General features: G+C 41.0%; 4 protein-coding genes across 6 annotated transcripts; all 4 read left to right on the plus strand.

The window, feature by feature from the left end:
• The first annotated feature begins 837 nt into the window (after positions 1 to 837).
• LOC116392160 (tetratricopeptide repeat protein 39B-like) lies at positions 838 to 10,985 on the plus strand. Of its 2 annotated transcripts, XM_031863355.1 has the most exons (19): positions 838 to 4,345; positions 5,711 to 5,755; positions 6,086 to 6,117; positions 6,544 to 6,648; positions 6,834 to 6,965; positions 7,150 to 7,226; positions 7,628 to 7,757; positions 7,883 to 7,988; positions 8,110 to 8,175; positions 8,260 to 8,368; positions 8,462 to 8,529; positions 8,633 to 8,692; positions 8,810 to 8,971; positions 9,075 to 9,166; positions 9,250 to 9,370; positions 9,453 to 9,564; positions 9,646 to 9,763; positions 10,262 to 10,378; positions 10,581 to 10,985. In XM_031863355.1, exons 2-19 carry the CDS (start codon positions 5,723 to 5,725, stop codon positions 10,693 to 10,695), a joined length of 1,755 nt encoding a protein of 584 aa, XP_031719215.1. In that variant the 5' UTR covers positions 838 to 4,345; positions 5,711 to 5,722; the 3' UTR covers positions 10,696 to 10,985. The 2 variants fall into 2 exon arrangements, with proteins under 2 accessions (XP_031719215.1, XP_031719216.1); XM_031863356.1 differs by lacking the exon at positions 5,711 to 5,755.
• Positions 10,986 to 11,977: 992 nt separating this feature from the next.
• On the plus strand, positions 11,978 to 18,484 carry dnajb14 (DnaJ heat shock protein family (Hsp40) member B14). 2 transcript variants are annotated; one of them, XM_031863092.1, is made up of 8 exons: positions 11,978 to 12,122; positions 14,934 to 15,099; positions 15,972 to 16,117; positions 16,220 to 16,414; positions 16,565 to 16,650; positions 16,819 to 16,928; positions 17,260 to 17,432; positions 17,540 to 18,484. In XM_031863092.1, exons 1-8 carry the CDS (start codon positions 11,984 to 11,986, stop codon positions 17,662 to 17,664), a joined length of 1,140 nt encoding a protein of 379 aa, XP_031718952.1. In that variant the 5' UTR covers positions 11,978 to 11,983; the 3' UTR covers positions 17,665 to 18,484. The 2 variants fall into 2 exon arrangements, with proteins under 2 accessions (XP_031718952.1, XP_031718953.1); XM_031863093.1 differs by having other exon boundaries at positions 16,568 to 16,650.
• A 727-nt stretch (positions 18,485 to 19,211) lies between these two features.
• On the plus strand, positions 19,212 to 22,618 carry pla2g12a (phospholipase A2, group XIIA). Its single transcript, XM_031863096.1, has 4 exons — positions 19,212 to 19,716; positions 19,968 to 20,044; positions 20,559 to 20,724; positions 21,486 to 22,618. Exons 1-4 carry the CDS (start codon positions 19,452 to 19,454, stop codon positions 21,602 to 21,604), a joined length of 627 nt encoding a protein of 208 aa, XP_031718956.1. The 5' UTR covers positions 19,212 to 19,451; the 3' UTR covers positions 21,605 to 22,618.
• A 171-nt stretch (positions 22,619 to 22,789) lies between these two features.
• LOC116392006 (caspase-6) lies at positions 22,790 to 27,824 on the plus strand. The gene is made up of 8 exons (XM_031863095.1): positions 22,790 to 22,868; positions 23,131 to 23,178; positions 24,038 to 24,080; positions 24,206 to 24,355; positions 24,473 to 24,549; positions 24,700 to 24,875; positions 24,989 to 25,139; positions 26,230 to 27,824. The coding sequence occupies exons 1-8, from the start codon at positions 22,838 to 22,840 to the stop codon at positions 26,463 to 26,465; spliced, it is 912 nt and encodes a 303-aa protein (XP_031718955.1). The 5' UTR covers positions 22,790 to 22,837; the 3' UTR covers positions 26,466 to 27,824.
• The last annotated feature ends 51 nt before the right edge of the window (positions 27,825 to 27,875 follow it).

Genomic DNA, 27,875 nt, shown 5'->3' on the forward strand with positions numbered 1-27,875 from the left:
AGTGGGCGGACCCAGTCTCCATTGTATCTCTACATCTAATTGGTTACAATCCTCGTCTTGGGATAGACCGGATATCACAGACGCTAGTTCTGATTGAGGTGGTTTCAATCCGCCACTAAACACTACATCTCAAGATGTTCTACATTTGTCTGACAGGTTTTGTAAACTTTTCAGACTGTAGAGGCTGATGAAATACAAATTATGTTAATAGAGTTGTTAAATACAATAATTAAAAATGTGTTAAAGTCAAGTTGCTCAGATTGGTTTAAATTCACTCCATCATTCTATTACAGACAATGTGTGTTTGATACTCAAACCTCTTGTGACAAACAGCTCAAAGAAACTCTTTGATCTTAATTGATTAAAACATGATGTGATCATATTTAATCATCGTGTTGTGTTTACAGAAGAGATATAATAAAGTTGTATATAATATGAGCAACAATTTGGACCTGCTCAAAGATCTGGAGCCAAGATTAGGGACCACTGTATATTAACTGTTAAATCACTGACAAGTAATTAGTGGATGAAAAAGTATTCACATCCTTCACTGCAGTAAACGTACTAATACCATACTGATGAAACAATAATCCACTACGAGTAAAATACCTGCATTCAAAACCTTAGTCAATGTTATCAGCAAAATGTACTTTAAGTGCAGAAAGTAAAAGTACCTGTGCAGTAAAATGTACATTGTTTGCCCCTGACCTGTAGTGCAATCTGAAAATCTCCCCCGAGCGTCTGTGTCAGAGTGATATGCGGTTTATCTAAAGATGAGGATTGTAACCAATTAGATGTAGAGATACAATGGAGACTGGGTCCGCCCACTTACGGTCAAAAAGAAAAACTACTCACAAGCGAGCAGGAAAAAGACTCGCGACTTTTGCTCGCGCGAGAGTCAATGATTATGTACTCAAACGGCTGACTGATAGCTGGAATCGGCTCCAGTGGAGCCAGTTTAGTGACCCGATTTGGCCTACCAGTCATCTGACATATAGTACGGGTTTTAATATGCATAGAAACATCCTTTTTCATTTGTGGCCAGAAGAAATGGCGAAAAACCTGGTCATAGGTTTTCCGGACACCCAAATGTCCTGACCCATCATGAGCAAGTCTTAACACATGACCACGAAGCTTGGCTGGAATGACAACTTGAAAAATGGGATCCCCAACAAAATCCTCACCATGGGGCACCCACTTATTCACCAAAATACCATCCTGAAGAAGGTAGCCCCTGGAAACATGTTTCACCTCACCAACTGACAGCACTGATCCAAACTACTCCTCCAAGGCTGGATCTGCTCTCTGTTCATTATGCAGATCACTACGAGACACAGACAAAGGAAAATCAGGTAAACACGGCAAATTTTTCTCCACGTCTCCATCTACCTCCTTTGATTCAGCACAACTCATCGATCGAGTAACCGCACATGCAGAGAAAACTTTGGGGAAGTTTACAGCACTCTCATCAGGCTGTTCAGAGGCTGAAGGAAAGGGAGTGACTATCGGAGGAGGAGGCACATCTGCCCACACATGACTGCCAGCCAGGTCGTTACCCAAAATGATGTCAATCCCTTCCACTGGTAACGCTGGTCTCACACCAATAGGAACTCTGCCCTGCACCAAGCCACAGTCTAGATTCAGCATATGCACCGGGACAGGCAACACCCTCAACCCCATTCCTCGCATCAGGATTTTATCCCCTGTATCTGCCTCATCTGAAAACGAAAAAATGGAGTCTCGAACATAGGAGTTGACAGCACCCGTATCCCTCAAAATCTTAACAGGCACCTTAATTTCACTACCAGTCTGTGTTACAAACCCTTCTGAGACAAAAGGCCAATAGGACTCATCTGGGCCTCCAACCACGCCAGATTCTGCATGCCCGCCATGCCACACTCCCACAGGACCAGAAACACTTACAACCAGTGCAGCAGGTTTTAGCCGCCCACCTCCAGCCTGCTGCCTCCTATCCCCAAGTATAGGACATTCCTGTTTCCAGTGGCCTGCCTCACGGCAGCAATTGCACGTATTTTCTCCCATTTCAGGCGCTCCGTGAGGTGCCCAACCTGGAAAACCCCCGAAGCAACCAGATGATTTAACACCTCCATCATCCTCCCACACAGGCTCACCGAGCCAGCTTTTATGAATAAGCGCATACTCATCAGCCAATCCCGCAGCCTGGGCGGCAGTTGTAACCTTATGCTCAGTAAGATATGTGGCAACACGGCTGGGCAGAGAGTTCTTAAACTGCTCCAAGACGACCAAATTACACAAACTTTCAAAATCAATAACATCAGAAGATGTACACCAACGATTGAAATTATTTGTCAGCTCCCTCGCAAACTCCATATGAGACTGGTTGAACCTTTTTTCCAACATCATAAAACGCTGTCGATATGCTTCAGGAACCAACTCATATGCCTTCAGTACAGCATTCTTGACTGATTTATAAGTTGTATCATTATCTAAAGGAGTTCTCGCACCAGTGGTGTTGCCAGCAAAGAAAATCCTTCAGGAACTGAGTCGGATGAAAATGGGCTGGGATGACGACTTACCAGAAAAGGTCAAACAACAGTGGACAGATTGGTTGACAAAACTTCCCAATCTAAAGGACTTCAAAGTCAACCGGTGCATCAAGCCACCAGCATTTGGAAATCCTACATACGCACAGTTGCACCACTTTGCGGATGCAAGTGAGGAAGCTTACGGGACGGCTAGCTACTTACTGTTGTGGAACCAGAGAAATCAAGTTCACTGCACATTCATGATGGGGAAGGCCAGAGTGGCTCCTTTAAAGCAACCTGCCATCCCACGGATAGAGCTGACGGCAGCAACAGTCGCTGTGAAAATGAACAAGCTGGGGAGAAAAGAGCTACAGTCGGAGGTATCCAATTCTGTATGTTGGAGCAGGGAATACTCGCCACAGCTCCAGGAACGGCAAAGATGGTCAAGAGCATCGAGAAACTTCACTCTGGGAGACATCGTTCTTCTAGTGGATGACTCTGCTCCAAGAAACTCTTGGGTCATGGGGAAGGTCATTAAGGCACTTCCAGACCACAAAGGACTTGTTCATCAGGTCTGCATAAAGACAAAGACTAGTGTTTTACACAGGCCCATTACAAAGCTGTGTCTGCTTTTGGAAGACGAACAGTGCTAAAGACTGAGCAACAGTGTAGGAGTCTGTTATCTGCCTCCGGCTCTTATATCGTTATTTTGTGAGAATGTTCCTTTACAGTACATGGCTCTCTTAATTTAAGTTAGGTAATTGTTTCAAATGTTAAATCTTGAGAACAATTAGGGGCCGGTGTGTAAGAGCCAAATTCAGTTTGCTGTTAAATATTCACTTGTATTTACATGTTTAACTTTAATCACATCTGTTTCAACTTTGAATGTTACAAGGATGTTGTTATAATTTGTTATAGTAAGAAATCCATGTAAGTGACAGACTACTGTCACTTTAAGGACACTTTGCGATAGTTAGTTATACGGTTAGGAGTAATACCTGAAGCAGAGTGGAGCCGCACAGTTTTCCGACCGTGTTATGAAACATGTTATGGACCGTGTTATGAAACGTGTTGTGGACCGCGTTATGAAACGTGTTGTGGACCGTGTTATGAAATGTGTTGTGAAACGTGTTATGAAAGGTGTTATATGAAACGTGCTATGTGGATTAACCTGTGGATCATTAAAGTGTGTCGAGGTAATCAGAGTACTTTTAGGAATAAAGGAAGTCGTTTCACTAACTTGTACGAAGGAAATTGGATCAATAAAAACACGTATTGCTTTCATCTACGAGCGGTGTCGGTGTGAGCTATGTGCTAAGGACCAGAAACTCGCGTCAACTTAAGGTTTACATTGTGCTAAAGATTTGGACGCTACACTACCTAAACATGTATTCTTTTTGCACTTTGTCCAATATCCCTTCCATCCTGTTTATTAAATGGTGACTCTATTTGGCCCTCAACGTAGTCACAATTTCTTATTTTGGCCCTCTCTGTGATTGAGTTTGATACCCCTGGCATATATGCTATATTATGCTAAAAGGTGTAATTTTGTAACTTTTTTGGTTGTTGGTTGCAGGCTGTCACTTCCCTCTCTCTGGCCAATCACGGGACGCACTGTACACGTTGGTCAAGGTGCGTGCCTGTGATTGGTAGAGCAGAGGGGAGGAGGGACTTGTTCTGTGTTGGGAGCTAGTCAAATTTGTTAAACCGCAACCAACAAAGAAGAGAGTTGTTGAGACCTGTAAAAAGACCGTTGATGTTCACTGGAGTTGCTGGCACTATTGTTGAAGGTTTGTGTAAATAAACCTCTTGCAAGGACTTCACTCTGTCTCCGAATCGTAAGTGGAACATTACAATATTATAATATGACTTTAAAGTCACACAATAACCACATGCACATCATATTAATTGTTTGAGTGATGTAAATATTTTCAATTTGCTGGTGAAAGCTTTTTACAACTCATTCAGATCCTTTTCATGACATTCAATAATAGTAATAGCATCATAAAGAAGCTTCATAGACACTTGAGAGTGCAGAGCAGCTACGGAAACAACCAAACCACCGGAATTAAAGAGTTAGACAGGGACATTACATGCATGCAAGTAACCAGAAATGTTAACCAAATCTATGTAAAACATGCCTTGTGCTGTCAGAATGAAGTTAACCCAGTATGCACTGGACATGGAGCAGAGCAAGGAATTTATCCCAGAAGGCATCTGGTAATTTGTGATGGTAACGCCTTTCCTCTGCCTCTGCTCTCGGTTGTTCCTCCAAATGGAAGTAACTACATTTAGTGATGAACTTAAGTACATTTATTTGTCTTAAGTACAATTTTGACAAACTTACTTGATTATTTCCATTTACTGATTACTTTATTATACTACTTCACTTCGCTTTAAAGGAAAATATTGTACCTTCACACCAGTACATTTATCTGACAGCGGAAATTAGTTACTGTTCAGATTAATTAAGATCTTTCTTACAAGTATAAGGAGCTAATAAAATACAACGAATGAATGAATGAATGACCACGCACACACAAATGCTGTGAATTGGGACCCACAGTTACATTTTTGACATGAAATATAACAAAGTGAGATTTCCTCTAAACTTTTGAAATGGCTTTATTTTAAGTCCGAAGAGGTACAATTATCAGTTATTTCACACTGAAAAGAAAAAAGTCTGCAAAATGACTTCACATTTGTGCAGCAGAACATGTTTTTTAAATAAATGATTTATCTCTCGACCCAGCAGATTTATTGTGTAACTTTTGCCTTAATACATGTCTGACTACTTAATCCACCGCTAGTCCATCAGGTAACACCTTTGTTCTGCGCACCTTTCTCGAGTCGTCAGTGCAGCTGCATTGACATGTTTTACACATTGTTGCATAAAAACAGACAGCGAGCTCATCTCGTTGTCTCAAATGTGCGCTCTTTGGTTTCTTATGTGCACCAGTTCGTTTGATCATTGATCTAGAGTATCTGATCAAATCTGGATAAAAATAGTTGTTATTATTAAGATCGTAAAGATAGTGTCAACTTCCGACAGATTTGTGGGCTGGCCTTGCAAATCTAGGCCACTCCACACCCTATAAATATCCCAGGAGGCCAAATTATCGCTTTGTGTGCAAGTGAAGAGGGGGCTTTCACCGCAGAGGGAAAAAAGACACCCGACGTAACTTCTTCTTATCTGACTTAAGTTCCAGCATCAAATGGAGATGGAAAAACACGATTCACTGCAACAGGTAGATAACATTGCTGTCTATGTTTAATGACCGAATTTGACCAGAGTTTTTTTACTTTAATTTATTCGTTAATTCTAAAACTGTTTTGTCTCTTCGGTTTGATTTTATCAGTCAAGACAGGAGGGGAGGAGGGAAGTTGAGTTGTCGAAAGTTGTTTTTCCTTTAATGCATCATGTTCAAAGGGTCTGAGGGGAGCATGTTGACTGACGTATCACATTTTACTGTAACAAATAAACGCCAAATGGCCTGTTAGGGTAGATTAAACGTCTCTCTCATCACACTGTTTTCAACTTAAAAATGGATTTAAAATTTGAATTTTCTTTTTTTCAGATGGACCTGAACCAAATCAGTGAGGATTCAATGTAAGTGAAATTATACTTTTATTTTATAGGTTTTACAGGAGTGTGTGCATGTTTTTCAAAGATTGGCACATGTTGAAAATAATTATCCCATAGAAAATATAATTTATCCTTGCAAATGGGTTTGCTATTTAATTAAATCTATTTGTTGTAATGCCCAACTCACAACCATTAGAGGTCACTATATATCTTATATCGTAACTTAGTGATACTTTATCATTTATTCATTCTTCAAACTGTGCATACATATACTTTAAACCCCTTTGTTCCACACACTCAAATTGCCAACATGCTATACATTTCGCATCTTATCTCGCAAGACCAAAGTGCCACTTGTCTGGGCTGCCAGATACTTATGCAAGACTTGTTTTCAGATGTATGTCTGTTGAGATGTAGAAGCCTAAATTAATTTGTCATTCTTTCATTTAGATCCCCTGAAATGGATTTGGAGGCCGCACTGACAGAATGCTCCGATGCCCTCAACCTTTTCCTGAACAACAGGTTTTCTGATGCTTTGGCTGTCTTAAAACCTCGGTTAGTCACTGACTCTTAAACTAGTCTCCAGCTGACTCTGCATCTTTGTGGACAGCTGTTTCACACTGCTGGTTGTACGATAACATTTAGTTATAGGCATTTGATTACTTTTAAAAATATTCTAATTTCACACTTACAATATGCAGGGTTCTTTTTTTAATAATCATTGCATTTGTCCCCTTCAGGAAGAGTCAGAGCATGTACCACGCAATGGGCTACAGCAGCATTTTGGTGATGCAGGCAGGCATGACCTTTGACCCAAAGGACATGAATGCTGCCATGGCGTCACTGGGTGAATCCCTGCAGACGTGCCAAAGGTACGGCTGAACACTTTCATAAAAGTTTAGGATTTAAGTTCAACGGTGTGTACAAAATGTGGTGCATTTCTGAGTTAAAAAAAAATGAGCCGTAGAGGAAAGAATTCATTCATCACCTTGTCTTAAAAGCGTTGAGACACAGTCCGGATTAATTTGTCACCATACTGTGTATTCCTTAACTTAGATTTCGGAAGAAAACTGGAATAGTGGAGACTTTAACCAGCCTGTGGAATAGGCAACCAGCTGACAACCTGACAGAAGGTGAGTGATACGCTTACAGACTCATTGGATCTGTGATTAGGAGGTGAAATGAGCCATGTTTAAGTACTCTTTTAGTGTTTTTATTAGAAATAGAGAAAATGTAATTGTATACAGAAGGTGAACATGGGGTGTGGAGGGTGATTGCATCAGTAGCGGGTGTGGGGGAAATTTAAAACGTGGAGGATGTGGAGTTTAGAGACAGTGAGAATCTAAACATTTAAGAAGGATAACAATCCCTCCCTGACTGCAGGAGAAGACAAGTTAGTGCAGTGCAGACAGAAAGGGAGGACAGTTTAGTGCAGTTTATAAACAAAATGACAATGTGTATTGTGTTTTTAACATTTTTGCAGGTCTGGAAAGTTGTTTTCACCCATCATGTGACATTTGATTCTTGTTAACAGAGGAGATGCATGCAGAGCTGTGCTATGCTGAAGTTCTGCTGCAGAAAGCAGCTCTCACCTTTCTGGATGAGACTATACTCGGCTTCATCAAAGGAGGGATGAGAATCCGAAACAGTTATCAGATTTTCAAGTAAGAAGCTTGAATGGGGGGGTTGTTGGGGGCATAATGCCATAACCAGACATTGAGAAAAAGAAAATAATGTACATCATCATATTTGAGTATGTTTTTAAATGATATTTTGTCTCCCAAACCAGGGATTGCCAGGCCTTGGCCAGTGTCACAAACGACATGGAAAAACAGAAGAGCACCCACATACATTTTAGGGGCGGTGTCAGCATGGGCATTGGATCATTTAATCTGGTGAGTCATGCAGTAGAACAAAGTGTTTTTGCCACATTATATAGCTACATTTTTGCTAAACGAACAAAGTATTGTTAAGTTGTATCAAGCCTAATCAACATTGAACCTACTTTTTTGGTAGATGTTGTCTCTGCTCCCATCCAAAGTCCTCAGACTGATGGAGTTTTTGGGCTTCTCAGGAGACCGGGTAGGTACCCTCAGTCCTTTCTTTTTTGCTTTTTTTTTCTCCAACTAAATATACAGATAGTGTCATTTGCCAATTTTCTTACAGGAAATGGGTTTGTCAGAGTTAAGGGACGGAGCAGCCGGCAACAGCCTGCGCTCCATCCTCAGCACCCTGACACTGCTGATGTTTCATCTCTACATTACTGTGATTCTGGGTAATTTTCTTCCAGGAATAAGCTGCATTCTGTCATTATATTATGATTTGTGATGGTCAGAAAGTTGTTATTCTGCTCATGTTCTTTCCCCAGGTACTGGTGAAGCAAACCTTACTGAGGCTGAGGCCCTGCTGGAGCCCTACATTGAAAAGTTCCCCAATGTGAGCAGTGATTATTGCTGATTGTAACTCACGGCAGATGTCACTACTGTCATTCAGTGAAATGGCATCATTTTGAATTAATGTGTCTGTGTGTCGTCCACAGGGAGCTCTCATTCTTTTCTACACTGCAAGGATTGCTTTGCTCAAAGGAAACTTCACTTTTGTGAGTACTGGTAATAACTGGTCTAACAGTTAAATGCAGCTCATGTTGTTGTTGTTGTTGTTGTTGTTGTTGTTGTTGAAGAAAACTGAAAGCCCATGTGTCTGGGGTTTTCTGCAGGCCCAGGAAAAGTTCCTGGCGTGTATTGCAGCACAGGAAGAGTGGTGTCAGATTCACCACCTGTGTTACTGGGAGCTGATGTGGGCTTACTCATTCGAACAAAACTGGAGGGAGGCGTATCGATACGCTGACCTGCTCTGCAAAGAGAGCAAGTGGTCCCAGGTGACGAATACAACTTATTCTCCCTTTTGACCCGGTGCTAAACTGCTCATGTATTGACATTGTTTTTATCTCTTGCTATAAGCTGATTGCTCTTCTCTTGCAGGCCACCTATACATTCCAGAAAGCTGCCATCTTGAGCATGCTACCAGAGGAAGAAGTGACTGAACTGCAAGAAAATGTGATCGTGTTATTCAGGTGTGTGATAGACGACCATCATTTCTGTATAGGATTCTGTTATAAGTTCTGTAATAGTCAGTGAGACATGGTTTTGTTTGTAGGCAGGTGGAGGGTCTCAGACTGAGGATTGCTGGGAAGTCGATCCCAACAGAGAAGTTTGCAGCAAGCAAAGCACGCCGATACTCTTCTTCTGCGCCTGTGAAACTAGTCGTGCCTGCTTTGGTGAGGATGCATGTGCACTCCTACTTTCAGTGACTTAAAACTAAAACTGAGAACTGGATTGACGACGCGTCTTTTCCCACAGGAAATGATGTACGTGTGGAATGGTTTCACAGTGGTGGGCAAAAGACCAGAGTTGACTAAAAGCATCTTGACCACCTTAGAGAAAGCAGAGGAGCAGCTCAGAGATGATCCAAGTGAGGGGAACGGCAGAACTTTAAAACACATTAACTAATCGATTTCAACGGGACACTAATAGCATTTTATCTCATGTGTAGACCCATCAGTGTATCACCTGGATGACCAGTGTGTTGTTCAGCTGCTGAAGGGCCTGTGTCTAAGACAGCTGGGGCACCTGGTCCAGGCTGAGCTCTGCTTCAATAAAGTCATTTCCAGGTGAGGCCATTGCAACACACACAGGAAATATAGGTTGGAAAATAAACTGAAATATAGTCACAAATCACACACACAACACACTGATCACTGGTCAATTGTGTTACTGTTTTGTCTCTTAATGACACTTGCTGATTCTCATTTGCTTCACTTTCAATAGACTGTGTTAATGGCACATTTTTTTTGTCCATTTCACTTCATGAAAGGAGTTTTATTAATCTTCCTTTACTGTCCCCTGGCTTCAGTTTGCGTCTGAACAGACTCCCTAAAGATGTTTATGTAAATCCTACATACGTAAAGTCTTGTCAGGATGTATTTCAGTTACATGATTTGAATTGCATTAGCTGTATTTTGTATTTATCCATATATACCTTGTCTTGAAGAACATGATGCATAAAATATTTGACCTCTGTGTGGTGTTGAGACTCCACAACTCAAATTTGGCCACTGTTGAATAGACCCACTGAACTGACTTTGATTTTATAAAAACATTTCGGGCAGTGAAAAGGATATCGCTTTCGACAACTACCTGGTGCCATTCACCATGTATGAGCTCGGCCTGTTGCACAAGCAGAAAGGTGACATCAACACAGCCATCACAATGATGGAAAATGTCAAGTAAGTGTTTTTAACTCCTCCACTATCATGGGTTACAGTTAGTTCTGCATGTGCATTTATAAAAACGCATCTGGATGTTGTTTTCTCTTAATGTCAGAATGGCAATTCCCAAAATGCCTTGACGAAATATGTCTGCCCAATAAAGTGACATTCCATACTGCCATATTATACAAAAAAAGCTTATAAGTGATCTTATTTGCAGGATTAACTACAAAGACTACAACATGGAGTCGAGGCTACACTTCCGCATCCACGCAGCACTCAACACCATGGGCTCTTTCTCAACCAAACTTCCCCCTTCACGCACGGCAGCTTAAGAGACTCCACGAAAAACATAGACCAACACGTCTGACTCAAAGTCTCGACCCTGTGTGTTGCCCTCAGCTCTGTCACTTGAAATCCTCTAGATGGGCATCTTACTGTCAGCTCCTTTTTAAAAATGGTACTGTGTTCAGTCTTTTTTTTTCTGTGCAGTATGAATAAGTCTGCTGTAAAGTTATCTAAATAAAAATTATGAATTCAATGATGTCCTATATTTAATGCTGGCACAAAATGTAAGGTACATAACAAATGTTGATAAATTTGATCACTGAACTCTGAATAAATACATTACCAAATACAAACTTCACTGTGTGCGTGTGTATACGGCGAAATGTGCTGGTAACTATCCTTTCTTGTTTTTATGGAAACTGCATGTTAGGTTAAATATGGAGAATGGTCTAATATTTGCCACAGCACCCTGGAAAATGATGTCATTCTGATCACCTCTACTGTATTTTGAGTGATGGACATCTTTTATATGATTTTCGTCCTGCCCAGTGTCCATCACTGTATCGGCTTGCTAGTGAGAATATTTAAGTACATCAGGCATATATGCAGTGGTTGGCTGCTGTGGAGGTTTTGCCAGTTCCACTGGTTAGTTCATAGTACTTTAGATTTTGAGTACATTTAACTTTTACTTCTGTGTGTTTACTTCAGGATTTTTGAATGAATAACTTAAATTTAATAATTTAAGACTTTAATTATTTGGCCTTTGGAGATATTGGCCATTTAAAATATTTAAAAAATGTGTTAATTTGTGATTGTTACATTACCTCTTATAATATTCCTGTCTCTTGCATAATCATGAAAAAAAGTATACATTTGAGAATGTTCCGGGTCAGGTCAGTAACAAAAAATCTGTTACTATCATACCAATTTTGATTCAACAAGTGTTTTCCTATTAATTGTAATAGTTCTGTTGTTCCACAAGGTGGAGCCATGCGGAGTCAAATTATGGGTCAACATCATCTTCCAGCATTACAGTACTTCTCTATGAAATTCTGACATCTACAAAGACAATTTTGTAATTTCAAAATTACATTTTAGCAAAATTCCAAACCTACAATAAAAAAAAAAAATGTTTGAGGATGTGAAACTATATTTAAAAAATAGGTTTTTAACACTTCTGCCATTTATTAAAATGTTTTAATACTCCATTACATTCTTTGACCAGTTATTAAGATAATGTGGCATGTATAACATTACATCTGGACTCTGCTGTCAGTGCTGGGCACCACGTGGTGAGTGAGACGATCAGCTGACTCGGTCGGAGGAGGAAGAGGGATGAAGATGGAAGGGAACAGAGACGAAGCTGAAAAATGTATAAACATAGCGACGAAAGCCCTCACAGCCGGAGATAGAGAGAAAGCGTCCAAGTATCTGCACAAAGCAGAGAAGCTGTATCCGACGGACAGAGCCAAAGGTAGGGCTGCTGGTGACTGACCGGTCAAAGGCTAACCTAGCGAAGGAACAACTACACTGACAACCACCAAGTGTTAGCTAGCATAGCTGACGTTTGTTAACGTCTGAAGCTCACAACAACACACTATTTGTACTATTGTTCAACGCGTGTTTGCATGATTAGTCAACGTTAGTCAAGAATAAACGGTTTATTTAAAACGGGACTTAAAGTAACACATATCCGAGTTAGCGTTATCTAACGAAGTTGTGGGCCTAGCATTGTGTTAGCTGAACTAGCCACCGCTTCGCTACAGCGGACCTCTCAGTTAATGTGGATTATATATGGTGACGGTACGTGGATAGGTGTTAGCCTGTAACGTTAGCAGCTATCAGTGGAGCAATGGTAGCGAGTCGTGTAACATCGATCCACGATCAAGCCGTGGTTGGCTCAGTGGTTGAACGTTAATGCTAGCTGTCATTCATTGCAACATCTTGAAGACTAGCTGACCTTTAGACCATTTGTGTTAGCTGTCATTTCACATTCACTTCAAGTGAATAGACGCTGGCCTAACCTACGTTAATTAACCTCACGGTATTATTGCTGTGTGCGTAAAGGCCGTGGGTTCGTTTGCATGTCGATGAACAAGCAAGTGGAGACTGGAGAGGGAGGATGTAGTCACGGCTACGACTGCAGGCTGGCCAGCCCGACTGCCAATCCTTTAATTGAATGATTGAGTCTAGGCTCATCCGGGACACACACCTGTCTGTAAGAGGAAACAGGTGTTGGGCTAAGTCAGGATGGGGCTGACAGAAGTCTACGTTAGCTCTAAAAAGGCTCTTCTATATGCAGTATTGTGAGTGACTGGAACAGGGTATAGATCAACTTTGACGTTGATGACCAGGAGCTTCTCAGTTGTTAAATTGTAACTTGGTCAGTTAAAAGTAACGTTCATGTCTTTGTTTGCACATTGATGTGCCTGCACCGTCAGGTTAAAGTGTGTGTGTGTGTGTGTGTGTTTTAAAGCAGAATGTATAATGACAAGGCTTTAGAAAATGTGCCAAAGATGATGTGGAAGGAGCTGAAATATATATTCTATAGGAAAGGTATATGTGTAAGGGGACTGTGGGGGTTCTCTAAAGTTCACAATCCTGATCGCTTGGGGGAAGAAGCTCTTTCTGTGTCTTTGGTGTGAGTGGTCAGGAAGTGTGTTGCCTAATGTTGCAATCCAGGGCATCCCACATAAAGGGTTGACAGAAGGGCAGACCAAGACGGCACCTGTACACCAGCATTCCTCACGTGGAGGGGGGGGCGGGGGTTGTACCCGTATCCCAGTCATGTTCATATTTGTCCCCTGCTGTCTTTGAGTTATCTGGCCATCAGTAGGCTGGTTATCAACTGGCTCCGTGAACCCAGCATGTGAAGGTTTTCACATTAAAGAGGGACGGTTGTAACGCTGTCAATATAAAAACATATCACAATATGGCACCAGGAGGAGTGTATTTGGTCAAATGAATATTGATCGATGTGGGCAAATAAGGTTGTTGCCGCTGCAAAACCATACGAGTCAGCATGACCAAAGCATGCTGAGTAATATGCAAAGAAATACAGTAAATATGACTTTGTCTTTGTCAACATGTGAAGTAGTCTAGCTATGGGAAGGGGATCATGGTTGTGTGCTTGTTCTGTTAGATGTGACTGCATAATGATTAATTAACAATAAGGACCATTAGAACATGTTAAAAGTATTTGAGAGAGAGAGAGAGAGAGAGAGAAAGAGACATGATTGAGCTGCTCTACTGTTGCTCTACTGTCTTTGAGAATGTGTTTTTGTATCACTGACCATATTATCTTCATGGATGGCAAACTTGACCCTTAAGTGCCTTTCACTCAGGACGTGGTTTGCGCTGCGCTCAGCGCTCACACTTTGCTCAATGCAGCAAAACAAGCCGCTGTGGAGCTGCGCAAACCATTGGAAATAATGGCTTTCAGATTGCAGTGGCGCCGTCGTCGCTTTCTGTGTGAAAGGCCCAACGACTGAAAGGACACTGCAAAATGTGTGAATATAAAGGCTGAAACAGAAGAACAGTGGAATTAAGCTCCTTATGAAACACTGAATAAAATACAGCATTCTTTATGAATTGGAAGTCTCATCACTGCCTGCCATTACGGCACAGTGGGCATATTTTGTATTAATACAATCGTCATCTTAATCTGGTTATAAATGAGCTGCTGACAGTGTAATGCCAGGTTTCATATATAGCATGTTGCAACACATGCTGATAATGCACACTCCTGTCTCTATAACACATACCATAGTGCTAATTAAATGAGAAACCATCTTCATGCCCTTTTGTTCACTGCACCCCAATAGGTGGCTGGAACTGGTCCACAATGTTGACTTTAACATGACTCTTCCTCTTGGTTTTGATGTACTTGCAAGTTATGTATTCTCCATCCATGTACTTGAAAAGCGTCTTCATTCGGTGACTGAAGCCAGTGCCTCCTTGTACTGTCCCTTCCTGAAGAGGTGCCTTTTCTTTCACTGACTAATCTTTAAAGTAAGACCTATTGAAAGGTCTGATTGGGCATCTGACAGAATGCTGTATTTTTAACTACTTGAGCTACTTGAACATTTTTCAACTGTAAGTAACTGTAGTACTTTGTGATTTTGTGTGTAAAGCTGTGCAGTGTATATATGTGACATAATTTACAGTGTTGTATCAAAGTTGTCTTGAATCTTGACACCAAATCGGAAATGCTTGGAGACTCGTAAGATACCGACGGGAATAATTTGTCATTTAATAATCTTAAGCCTCTTCTGGTCTTCTTTAGCTTTGTTGGACGCATTAACAAAGAATGGGAGCTCAGCGGGTAACGGTGCATATCGTAGGAGACCAGGAGAAGGCACCGGTGCACAGCCAGGCGGGGAAGGCCAAGAGTCTGGAGGAGGCGAATCTTCTAAAGGATTCAACAAAGAGCAGGTGGAAGGTGTGCAAAGGTGAGAACTGAAGGATTCACTGGCTCTTTTCTTTCATGCTGTGTTTCTGTGCACACTAAGTGGTACTGCAATCCGTCCTACATGTGGCCCAGTGACGGCAGCACTGTTTCCATCATACTTGATTAGCCCTTTCATCTGTGGCTGCAGGAGGACACTGTAGTCTCTCACTGCAGTGTTGTGCACACACGGCTAATTGTCATGGGAACCTCGTCGGCTCGGTGTCTCGCACATGAGGGAAAGTGAGAGACGTTTAGCGGTGTGAGCCGACTCCAGGTAACCGCTAACGGTCTATCGTTTTAGACCACGAGGACTACAGAGACCCTATGGCCTCAATCGTATCTTAGAAAGTTGCAAATAGCTACTTGAGTGCATTTAGAGGATAAACATGCTGCTTGTCATTATGTAATCCTGCCAGTGTATTGTAAGCATATGTAAGCATTCTATTCCCTCGTGTTTTTTAGACAAAATCCTTTGGGGAAGCTTCAGTGGGTTAAAAATTGCATCATGTCTTCTAAGAAAAATAACACCAGTTTACTTTAAAAATGTCTCCCATGTGACCTCATTAGTGATCCTAATCCAGCCATGATAACTTAATATTATCGACTTATATCGTGATTATGTGAGCATATCATTAACATTCTGTTTTACAGCAGATTGTAATCATAAACTAACAAAATGACTTATTGTCTTTAATTTTTTTTTTACACATGTTGTAAAGAGTTATGTCTGATGTATAACAGTGGAATAATTGAACATCAGTTTAATTATTTAATTCTCTTTTAAGCTTGAGGACAAAGAACATTTTCCTCATCTGTCAGAACAGATCCACTGAATTGTTTTCAGCTGCTCCACTTTGTGTCCCTCTCCTCCAGAATCAAGCGGTGTAAGGACTACTATGAAGTGCTGGGTGTCAGTAAAGAAGTCAACGAGGACGAGCTGAAGAAAGCCTACAGGAAACTAGCACTCAAGTTCCATCCAGACAAAAACCACGCACCTGGAGCAACAGAGGCCTTTAAAAGTACATCATTACTATTTACTGATCTTAGAAAAACACAGTTTGAAAAAATGTACGTCCATAATTTCTTCCCCTGCTTGATACATCATTTGGGTCCTCCTCCAGAGATCGGTAATTCATACGCAGTGCTGAGCAACCCAGACAAAAGACGGCAGTATGACCTGACGGGAGGAGAGGAGCCAAGCAGCTCGGGTCACTCGCATGGAGGAGGAGGAGGCTTTGACTTCCACAGGGGCTTCGAGGCCGACATCACTCCTGAGGACCTCTTCAACATGTTCTTTGGAGGTGGCTTCCCTTCCTGTAAGTGAGCCGATGCAATTTATTCCTTTCATTAATGTAGAACAGCATGAACATATGGTTTTGAATACTGATCTTTGTGTGCAGGTGTAATTGGTGACATGGTCCATATTCTTTCTACCCGACCTCAGTCATAATGTTTTTTGTCTACAGCAGCTGCACACACCTTCACCAACAGCAGAACAAGCTATAGCCAACAGACGGACAACCGGCAAGAGAGAACAGAAGAAAGGAACGATGTATGTACATGGGTTCAGATTTTCTCCCTTTTTATATTAAAAAATAAGTGTATTAAACATTTTATGTACGTTTATAATTTGAAATAATGTGCACCAATAGAAACTGTATGCTGTCCCAGTACATTAGTGTGTGTTGTTGAGGACTCATTGAACTGTGTTTGCCTCCAGGGTGGTTTCTCAATGTTTATCCAGCTGATGCCCATCGTGGTCCTGATTTTAGTGTCAATACTGAGCCAGATGATGGTTTCCCCTCCACCCTACAGCCTCTACTCTAGACCGTACGTGTACACACGCACAAACATTTTCTGTTTTTCACCGCTGAGGCAAACTTGCTTGTTGCTTGCAATTATAGGCCGCTAATAACAACCTTATGTCACATTCACTTCCCATCAGTAGTACAGATGACAACATGTAATATCATAACATTTGACAACTGGAAAGTATCCACCTTTATGACTTTTTTTTAACATGTGCTATGAAAGGTTGACACAAGCGGCTCATCCTGGTGTCGCAGTAAACCTGGTTCCTATAAAACACCTTCAGGCTGCAACATATGTGGGGAACAAAATGCATTTCAGTATTTTTCACAACAACTTGCATCTCCTCCAGGTCCACGGGTCAGACGGTAAAACGGCAGACAGAAAACCTGCACGTCGACTACTACGTCGCTCGAGATTTCAGGTCGGAGTTTAAGGGCTCGGCGCTGCACCAGATTGAGAAAAGCGTGGAGGACGATTATGTATCTAATGTCAGAAATAACTGTTGGAAGGAGAGACAGACAAGTGAGTAACCAATGCACCCTCAGAACTAGCTTACTGAATTCAATAGTAGTTTCTGCTTTGCACTATTTTTGTTTCTCACGTTGGTTTTTTCTGCGTGTCTCATCCAGAAACAGACCTGCTGTACGCTGCTAAGGTCTACAGGGACGACAGAATGCGCAAGAAGGCAGAACTTATGACCATGGACAACTGCAGGGAGCTGGACAGACTAAACAACCTATTCAGAGGAGGTTGAGATGAATGCTTTTAGATCGTGTACATGTAAATTAATAGATGTGTATGTTCATGTTTTTTTAAGAAAGAGTCTTTACACTAGAAGCAAAAACTTACTGAAATGATTTAGCTCTATTGTTGAAGTTTTGAAATGTCCCTCTCCTTGTAACCCCCCCCTCCCCCCCCACACACACACACACACACACACCACCTTCCTCACTCCAGCCTGACCCCAGGAACCGCCTTGTTACCAATCTACACACACTGTAGAAAGCCCCAGAACTGTTTTTTCTTCTCTTTTTTTTTTTTTTACTCTGCTTTTCTCGTAATTTCCTGGAAACAAGATGGGCAAGGACACTTGATTGTAAAGGCATGTGCTTTGAGTAGTGAGAACCCCAAAAAAATCACGGTTTTAAGATCAACAAACGGCTTTTGGCATCATCTGCTTGACATAAATATAATCTGAGAGACTTTTTAGGTTTGTTTGGAGGTGCTTGTCCTCCAGCCAAATTCATTTTCGTGAAGAACAAATGAAGAAAAGAAAATAACGCAGTGCTACTTCTAGCTTCCCACTCACCCCCGGGTGTGGATGGAGGTCAATGGATCCCGAGGAGATTTCCTGTGATTTTGCTACTAGAGAACATTTTATGTCGTCATCTTCAAAATGTGAAGTGGGTTTGGACTAAACTTGGAAGGACATTGAAACTGTTATTCATAAATGGTTGTACATTTTCATTTTTGAATGTTTGAAATTTATGCAGTTATTTAAGAAACTATGGAAGAAAGTGATTTTCTTCAATGCTCGCCTAATCATTTAAATAAAGTAAAATTATTACCATTGACTGGATGTATATGTGTCTCTGATTCAAATGCCAAAGGGTCAATTCCCCAAAAGTTAAAAAAATAAAATAAATGGACACTTTCTCACTTACAGTTTTATTTGCCAAAGTTTAGTCAGTTGTGACCTTTCTGCTTCTACAGTGGAGGTGAATCGAAAATGTGAAACAGACTATTTATTTTGTACAGTCTTGAGTAACGAGACATCGGTGACATGTCGCACAGTGATGGAATGTAACACAAGTACATTTACACAAGTGTCATTTTGTGATTATAGAGAATATACTGGAGACCTCCGCATGTGTGTCCCTTGTAATACACTTCTATAGTCTTGTGAAAGACCCAACACGAGAGAAATGTATTAAGACATGTACTAATCCCAAAACATTAACTCATAAAACAATGGAATTTACATTGACAAGAGATATGGGCTAGTTTGAAAATGCATTTCAGAGCATACACACATAATCGCATAAGAGAAGTGTTTCACTCTTGATGAATGTACAGAACTTAACAGAAAATGTATGTGGACCCACATATCTAGTCTACACGGGCGACTTTAATGGAGCATTTGCTCCTTGAGTCAGCTGTTACATTTCAATTTCAGCAGTAGGCCCATAAATATAATTATTAGACTGACTTTAAAAAAAATAAATGTATCTGCATGCATATGCTGCACGTGCTGTGGATACCGAGGTGTGCTACGTGGAACTGAGTAAACTACTGATTTCGCAGTTCTGACTATTAGAATCGTTAATACCGCTAAACGTGACGTGGCGACTTGCGACATCATCGCCATTGGTTTATCAGTCGTCACGTGACAGCGTCAAACCCGGAAACGACATTCACAGCTGCGGCAGGTGGGCTCTTTACCTGCTAGGTGCAAGTTAAGAAACTCAAACAACCAGAAGTGAAACTTGAGATGTTACCAAGACAACATTTTGAGGAATAAACCAGCCTTAAATCAAACCTATGCGCCGGGAAACGCTGGTTTCTGGCTCGGACGTTACGTGGACGATGCACTACCACAGCTACATCTGTGTGTTTCTCTTGAGTTTGTACCATTGTGGATGTCTCACAGGTGTGTCCGCGTGCAATCAAGAGCCAGAGACTCCAGACTGGAGGATGACTCTGAAAACAATCCGTAACGGAATACACAAGATTGACACGTACCTGAATGCAGCACTGGATTTGTTTGGTGGCGATGACGGGTTGTGTCATTATAAGTGTACTGATGGTAAGCCAGCTTCTTTATTAATTATTCAACCCTGAGCTTTTCCTTGCTATGTCAAGTCAAAAAAAAAAAAGAACTATGGATAAATACTAGGCGACAATAAATGTTGTGAGTTCATGCAACACTTGGGAGCCAGAAGATGCACATTATTGCACAGTAAATCATTTGATCATGGTGGACTGATGTGGTTATCTCTGACAAGCAAGACAACTGACGGAACAAGACACATCTCCACCTTTGCTCCTCTCTCACAGGTTACAAGCCGTCACCTCGTCCCGGATACAAGAAACCACCACCCAACGGATGTGGCTCCCCCCTGTTTGGATTTCAGGTAGTCTGACAGAGAGTTATGGAGGTTCCTTACTTGTTTTGGACAAGCACACTTATTGTGTTATTCCTGATGTTCCAGATGTTTTTATATTGCAAACAAATCAGGTCGATGTCAGAAATAAACAACTCTTTAATTAATAACCAAATTTCAGGGGTTCTTGTATAAAATGACCATTAGTGCGGTAATGTAAAAAAATAAAACAATTAGTCAATATGTTATTGGATTTTCTACACGATACTAAATGGTGAACAAATGACATACTTTATTTTACTTGTCTTTTCCACATATTTGAGCAATGGTTGTGTGATTGTGTTATGTTAAATTTTCTTACTTGCTGTGTGAATTGTGCTTTTTTTTTTTTTTTTTTGTCATTGCTGAAACTTAATTTTTCATATTTTACTGAACCATTATCACATATTTTGAATTGAGGGAAATGCATGCCTCCTACTGGCAGCAACATTTGATTGTTATTCTAAAATACATTATAAAGAGAGACAAATGTGTTTTTTTTCAGTTTGACATTGGCATCCCGTCCATGACCAAATGTTGTAACCAACATGACCGCTGCTACGACACCTGCGGCAGTGAGAAGCACGACTGCGACGAGCAGTTCCAGGACTGTCTGGAGACCATCTGCAGGAATGTGCAAAGAACTCTGGGATTGGCCCAGAGTGTCCAAGGTAAGAGGCTGAGCCGATGGACTCGTCTCATTTCTAGATGTTGTGCACACTTCACTTGCATTCATAGTTAAATTGTAATGATGTTGCTGATTAAAAGTGAGTTTTAACATGTCGCAGTAGGAAAAGCACGGGTGTAAGTAATACAATAAAGAAAGTGTTGGACTACGGCGAACCGTTTGCACAAAATGTTGGGAAGAAGCTATGCTTCAGCGGTAGACAATTGCAAAAAATTTCATTCACATCTTATGAAATCAACAAATTCATTATCTGCTGTAGTTTAAGGATAAATAGGGAAGTTGCAGAGCTGGCGCAAGTTAAGTGTACACTGTGTAAAACACAGCATGTCCAGCAGAGGGTAAGATAGTTACTGTTTAAGCACACTGTGAGTCTTGACTCATAACTACAACATCACGGTCGTTATTAATTTGTACATTTGAATCGGTCTGATCTTGACTATGGTTATGAATTGAGATTAAATTCTAATCCAACCTGTCGTCCTAACTTCCTCTCTATGCTGCCGTGAGTGTGAATAAGATATTGCTGTGTCATTTTATTTTGAAAACAAAAGTAAATATTAAATGTATCTTTAGTCTACAATAAAATCTGTATTTGATCAGTAATGTATGCTGTATTTAAATACACACAAACATGTCTGACTCACTTGCAGTAAGGTGTTAACAGGTACCTGTTATTAAACTAGCTCACCTGTTGTGTATTAGGTCATGATCTTCTTTTTGTTTCTTTTCTGTCCTTCTTGGCAGCTTGTGAGTCAGCAGTGACTCTGCTGTTTGACGCCGTTATGCACATGGGATGTAAGCCATACCTGGACAGCCAGAGAGAGTCTTGTGTGTGTCAGTATGAAGTGAAGAGGGAACTGTGACATCGCCACAGGACAAAGACTGTGGAAAGGACTGATTCAAAGCGCAGCACTGACAGGAGCCCAGCAATAAAGTTGTCTTTCAGATTTGCTCAGGGATGGAGCTTCTTTGGCCCGCACTGACTTGTGTCCATCGTCTCCCTTTTATTGGAGTTTTGAAATGTAGACATCTGTTAGACAAAGTGAATGTGAAAATACCTAGTGAACATGTAATATCTATATCTATGCAGTTTATTATTTTGTTAATACGGTGTAATGTGTTTGTCATTTGATGGACTGGAGACAGCGTGGTCAGAGTTTCCCTGGCTCTTCGTTGTTTGGGTAGCAGCCAACACTATTTTATGGGTTAGTAAATTCCTAATAATTCCCAAAAGTTTGTGGTATTAAGAAAAATAAAACAATATATTTTGGCACTTATTATGGGTAAAACATAGTGATGTAAATTGAGCTGTTCTTACAAGGAAGTTCCTAAACTGACTAAATTAACAGTTTCAGACCTTTGTCTTTATTTCCCCTGTAATACACACCAAATGTATTTAGTTCCAGGTCAACTTTCAATAAATTAACATATATTACTGTTGAATATACCATTACCGCACAGTTCCCCCTCCCATAACCCAAATAGGAACATGTGATGAATAAGAAGTCTGTTCCTTGTGTATGTGTAAAATGTTTTTCTGTATCACATGATGGGGATTGCACCAATGTGATAACACTGTGGATTAAATGCGTCATAAATATGAAGAAACATGCTTTTATTGATAATTCTGTGTGTCACGTGTCGTCATAGACATTATTGTAGAAACTGTTTCTAGTAAACAGCATTCAGGGTGGAGTCGACTCCCATTGATACCTCATCAAAGAGAAAAGACATTATTTTAATAATGTGAGATAATTCTATTTAACAATAGTCTGGATTAGAAATGTAGCCCCTCGTAATTTCTTCGACTGCTCTAACCCTAATCTCATTTATGATCTGAATCAGACTTCATGACATAGTTAATCCCTGTATTTATACGTTTGATTAGTCGCCGTTGCAGTGTGGCGAGCACGTAACCTCTGTCTTGTTGAACTTTGACTGACGGGCGTGAGAGCCAATCGCATTCTCCGGTTGTCACTTTCAGCCAATGAGATTTAAAAGGGGGAGGGGCTAAATATCCCGGCTCATCGGTGTTGCTCTGAGGAAGCGATTCATTTTTCTGCGGTGGCAGTTGGAGCGGAGTCAAAGCAGGGACCATGTCAAACACGACAGAAGACAGATGTAAAGGTAACACATTTACACGAACGTTTGTTATTAACAGTAGACATCAGTTGTAGACATTTTAAAAGTTGGAAAATTAAATACGACTTTTCTTGTTCGATGTAAAAGGCTCAGTATCATGATTGAAGCTCGCTTTACTACTTTCTATGTTCCATCATAAGAGTTGTCACGCCTTTACTGCCGGTCACAATGTTAGTACAACAGGTTTTTATTTTAGGAAAACATACTGAATGTCGGGAATTAATTGCTCTTTCTCTCGCCTTCCCAGGAAGTGCTGCTAAACACTACAAAGCAGCAGAAGCACCAGACAGGGCGGGTGAGTGTTTCACACACTTCTACTGTTTGTTTTTGTCAAGTTTGTGCACTATTATATACGTTTTTTGTGAATTTCCTTTGCTCATTCCGAAGCAAAAGTAAAACAAACGAGGTTTTATTACCAGTGAAGCCGAAGTGCAGTTAACTTAATAAGGGTGAGATTAATCATTAACTCAAACTGCCACGATTACTACATATCACGTTGACAGGATATCATTGCCCCATACATCCTGATATCCTTTGTCATTTAGAAACTGATCTGTTGGTTTTTTGGGAAAGTACAATTGTCCACCCAACGTGTTTGTCAATGAGGGTACACTAAATATTAGAAACACTGCTCCATGTACAGCATCCGAAATGGCCATTAAGTCAAATCTACACAGAGTGTTATACTCTTTATGAAGGTAGGATTTTATTGCAACACTGTTGTATTAGACTGCAGCAGATGACATACAGATAGTCACATACTACCTTCCAAGTGCTGCCTTTAGCGCACACAGTGTGACCCACATATCTGTAGGGTGGGGGTATGGAGGTGTCACTTTTGGCCTCTGTTCTTTTAGCAGCCTTTGCCATATTTCTTCACCGGTCACCCAGCTATTGAGGGCCACGAGGACTCTTAAGCTGATGAAACAATGGCTGCTTGACCCCCCCATACCGGCAGCAGTGGAGCAATGCATGCACCTGTAGTTGTGCTGCTGAACAAAGAAGCCTGAAAAGCAGCAAAGTATTTGTGATATCTAAAAAAATAAATTTAAAAAAAAGCTGTAAAGCCAGACTTTTCAGTGCAACGTCGTGTGCCGATTACAGTATATTCTCCATTGTTGTGTGGGTATTCATGTATGTGTTGTGTTTTATAGCGAGCACGGAGAATGTAACCGAGACTGATGCCTTCATCAGAAGGTAAACGGTTTCTTCCTGTTAGTTACTATGGCTCTTGTTTGCACTATACTATATGCTGCTAAAACGGACACCAGTATGCAACTAATGTTGTCTTTGTTCCTGGGCTCTTTGTCATTGTGAAACAGCTCTTTAGCTCTGGACCCTGCAGAGGAGTACAAGATGGACAACGGAAAACGAGGCCTCGCGCTCGTCTTTAACCAGGAGCGCTTCTTCTGGCGCCTTGGGTTAGGTGACAGGCACGGAACCAATGCCGACCGCTACAACTTGGAGAAAAGGTATCGCTACGCCGACAGCTGCTAGAGAAGGAAATGTTGTGTTCCGCAACTGTGTGCTTAAGAACTTGTCTGTACTTGTTGAGCGACTGTAAGACTTTCCTTCACCTCTCTTTTTAGACTGAAGGACCTGAACTTTGAAGTGAGGGCTTATGATAACTTCAAACAGGTGGAAGTTTTAGATAAAATCAGTGAAGGTAAGCACATGCCTGATCACTTAATTACTAATTCATACCTGCTTCCTTGTTGTCCTTTTTTAATATGCAAACTTCAGATCCAGCATGTGGTGTCCTGTTGCGTTTTACTTGTTCGGTAGCGAGTTTAACAAATACCTGATGTCCCACCAGCCGCCGAGGAAAACCATTCAGACGCCGACTGCTTTCTGCTGGTCTTCCTGAGCCACGGAGAGAACGATCACGTGTACACCCACGACGGCAAGATCAGCATTCAGCACATCACATCCCTGTTCAAAGGAGACAAGTGCAAGAGCCTCGTAGGAAAGCCAAAGATCTTTATACTACAGGTACGTGCACACGAAACCCAGTTGAATCCGGCAGAATGTGGCATAAAAAAACGCCTGTTTTAGTTTGAAATCCGAGGTTCTGTGAGAGTGAAGGTGACTGTGTATGTCATTAGGCGTGCCGTGGAGATAAGCACGATGATCCAGTGACTGCCTGTGATGCCGTGGACAACGAGGGGATGACAAATGAAGTGGTGGTGGACGCCAGCGCTGTGCACACCCTCCCTGCTGGGGCCGATTTCATCATGTGCTACTCTGTGGCTGAAGGTGAGCCCGTGGGAATGTCTAGAACTCCTGATCGGCTCTTTGGCGGCACGATGGGATGATCCACACTTGGTTTCATTGTTTTTAGAGGGTGTTAAACAGTGAATTATTTAAGACATCTATACAGGGTCCTGAGAGCTCAGGGCACTTTGCAAATCCTAATCTTTTTTTTTTACAACACATGTGCAGCATTTAGGGAATAAAATGCTGCAAATGGATGAAAACACAACCAAGAACAGAAATGTGCTGCAGGTAGCAAAGACAAACAGGAAGTGTTTCTAAGGGACACGGAAAAAGCTGCGACACGGTTGTTGCTTCCGTGGGTTTGTGACTCACGAAGTTAAGAAAAAATTGCTAAAATGTAGTTATAGATGTTGTAGATATTTTAACATAGTGATCGCATGAGTTAGATACTATTGCAGATATTTGTTAAGCGTTGCCAATTTAAATAATTCGACGAAATACGTACAATTTGTTTTGAAACAGGCTGATAGTTATTTTCAAAATATTGCAAGTTGTTGAATTAATTAATTTTATAAAACAAGTCAACATAAGTTGCAGTTTGACGACATTTATAAATGTATATATTCCCTTTCCATCAGCAGTTACGTAATTGTTAACGGATAAACAAATAAAACTCAATGATTCAGTGGTTTCATTTCAAATGGAATAAGTCATGTCAGCAGAATATCCCGAGTCTCACTTGCTTGTCCCGTTACAAGACTTGAAAGTAACTATTAACGTTTTAGCCAAAACATTAGCCCGTTTCACAATTAGTTGTATTTTGTCAGGTCAATAAATTCACGGACGAGTCCCAGCCATGTGCATCACTTTTCACTTTCCGTTGTTGTCCGTGCTATTTGCTTTGCAACTCTGTTTTGGGGGGTTTTCTCGATTTGCAGCATTTTTTCTAAATGTGCATGTGTCGTCAAATTGGTGACTATATTGTCTTAGTGTGCTTGTGTTTCGTTTATTTGCGTGCATTTTGTTAACGCACGTTGAGCTCTCAGGGCCACCATACATCACTTTGAATGTCCTTTTTTGCTGATTAGTAATTAACCATCATGTCCTATCACCTGTGTCGTTTGTTAAGGCTACTACTCCCACCGGGAAACCATCAACGGCTCCTGGTATGTCCAGGATCTGTGTGAGCTGCTTCGAAAGTACGGGGACTCCCTTGAGTTCACTGAATTGCTGACGCTGGTCAACAGGAAGGTGTCGATGAGGAGTGTTGGGAACAGTAATGACCGCACTGCCATTGGGAAGAAGCAAGTGCCTTGCTTTGCTTCCATGCTCACCAAGAAACTTTACTTCCGGCAAAAAAAGTAACAGTTTCAGACCTCAATCAAAACAGTGTCTCCTGGGAGATTTGACAGAATCTTACTGTTTTTTAAAAATCTATTTTTGATGTGAACACTATTATTCACACATGCGTTGAACAATCAGCTAATTGGTAGTATTTACAGTGCAATCAGTAGTTATAAAATAACAGGAACAACTTCTATTCACTCCACTTCTGAAACATCACGTCATTCCAAATAGTGTTTTCTTTTATCATGTTAAGTTTCTTCTGAAGAAACCAGACTTCTTGGGTGGGTCAAACCTTGACCTGGTTTATAAAAGGTGTTGGAGGTTCTTTTTGCATTTTCAAGATTCTCTTTAGCTTAACTTTTTTTTTTTTTTTTTCAATCGTGACAGAAAAGTGTAGAGGATAGTTTTTCAGACTGTGTGGTCTTGTTGTATTGGATTGCATTATGTTTTACGGTGTTCCTGTTATTTTGTCCAACCCATGTAGATCAGTACACTTTTTTTTGCACTCTCAAGAAATTGCTTTTCAACTGCGAACCACAATCTGTGTTCTTTTCCTTAGCCTTTTGTCACATTTCCGCTTGCTTTAATCTAGTTTAAACTACTCCGGTACCACACCAACGTTGCCTTATCCCACAGCTGCCTTTTAGTTTTTCCTAAATAGCAGAGTAGACGGTAGAAGCTGACATTCCCGGCAGCCTTGGACGGGGATTCTTTCCTCAGACTCTGAGGAAGCTGGAAATGTCAGATGATTGTTTGTCTCGACTGTAAAATCAGCTGCAGGAATGTCTAGAACCAGACCAATACTTCCCAATGTTCTGTATCTTGGGAGGCAGGTGACAGCATGACAACCAGGTCACTCATGATTTTGTTCACATCAGGGTTTAATACTTCCTAATCTCTCTATAAGCACCAATGAATGGGTACTATCTCTCATATCAAGGCACCACATAAACATGCCGTTTTGTCTTCAAGCTCGCTCCATCAAAAAGGGAATTCATGTTTGTGCCGTTCTTTGTGTTGTATCAATTTACAGTACTACATTTAATAATGCATATTTGCCCCCAACATGGCAACAATCACCTGTGTGTAAAGTACCTCAGGGAGGAGAGGTGTTTTTAAAGCTGTACTGTGGATCTGAAACACTTGCATCACATGACCTATGACTCAGGAAAAAACAAAGCTACCAGCATTCATTGGTCCTGGATTATTGTTGCGACTTTGCGTATTCAAATCGCTTATGACATTTCAGCTACTGTTTTGCTCTCCATTGAGTGAAAACATTTTATAAAACTTTCAGTCTTTTTGTGGCAAAACGTGTATTCGTGTGATATCTTTATTTCCCCTGAAGTCTCCATCCATTAAAAGAACTTGGAGTTATGACTTGTCTTTTAGCAGCGAATACATCCACAACAGCACAGATCAGACAGG

The sequence above is a fragment of the Anarrhichthys ocellatus genome, unplaced genomic scaffold, assembly GCF_004355925.1.
Source record: "Anarrhichthys ocellatus isolate YVR2014 unplaced genomic scaffold, GSC_Weel_1.0 scaffold28, whole genome shotgun sequence".
NCBI classification, from domain to species: Eukaryota; Metazoa; Chordata; class Actinopteri; order Perciformes; family Anarhichadidae; genus Anarrhichthys; species Anarrhichthys ocellatus.

Bases quoted from the DNA above. Each gene is read 5' to 3' on its own strand.
- LOC116392160 (XM_031863355.1), top strand. From the start codon at position 5,723: ATGGAGATGGAAAAACACGATTCACTGCAACAG. The intron at 8,530-8,632 runs GTGAGCAGTGAT...TGTCGTCCACAG, and splicing joins ACATTGAAAAGTTCCCCAAT to GGAGCTCTCATTCTTTTCTA. The intron at 9,565-9,645 runs GTGAGGGGAACG...TCTCATGTGTAG, and splicing joins GCAGCTCAGAGATGATCCAA to ACCCATCAGTGTATCACCTG.
- dnajb14 (XM_031863092.1), top strand. From the start codon at position 11,984: ATGAAGATGGAAGGGAACAGAGACGAAGCTGAAAAATGTATAAACATA. The intron at 15,100-15,971 runs GTGAGAACTGAA...CCTCTCCTCCAG, and splicing joins CAGGTGGAAGGTGTGCAAAG to AATCAAGCGGTGTAAGGACT. The intron at 16,415-16,564 runs GTAAGTGAGCCG...TTTTGTCTACAG, and splicing joins TGGAGGTGGCTTCCCTTCCT to CAGCTGCACACACCTTCACC.
- pla2g12a (XM_031863096.1), top strand. From the start codon at position 19,452: ATGCGCCGGGAAACGCTGGTTTCTGGCTCGGACGTTACGTGGACGATG. The intron at 20,045-20,558 runs GTAGTCTGACAG...GTTTTTTTTCAG, and splicing joins CCCCCCTGTTTGGATTTCAG to TTTGACATTGGCATCCCGTC. The intron at 20,725-21,485 runs GTAAGAGGCTGA...CCTTCTTGGCAG, and splicing joins ATTGGCCCAGAGTGTCCAAG to CTTGTGAGTCAGCAGTGACT.
- LOC116392006 (XM_031863095.1), top strand. From the start codon at position 22,838: ATGTCAAACACGACAGAAGACAGATGTAAAG. The intron at 23,179-24,037 runs GTGAGTGTTTCA...TGTGTTTTATAG, and splicing joins AGAAGCACCAGACAGGGCGG to CGAGCACGGAGAATGTAACC. The intron at 24,550-24,699 runs GTAAGCACATGC...ATGTCCCACCAG, and splicing joins TTTAGATAAAATCAGTGAAG to CCGCCGAGGAAAACCATTCA.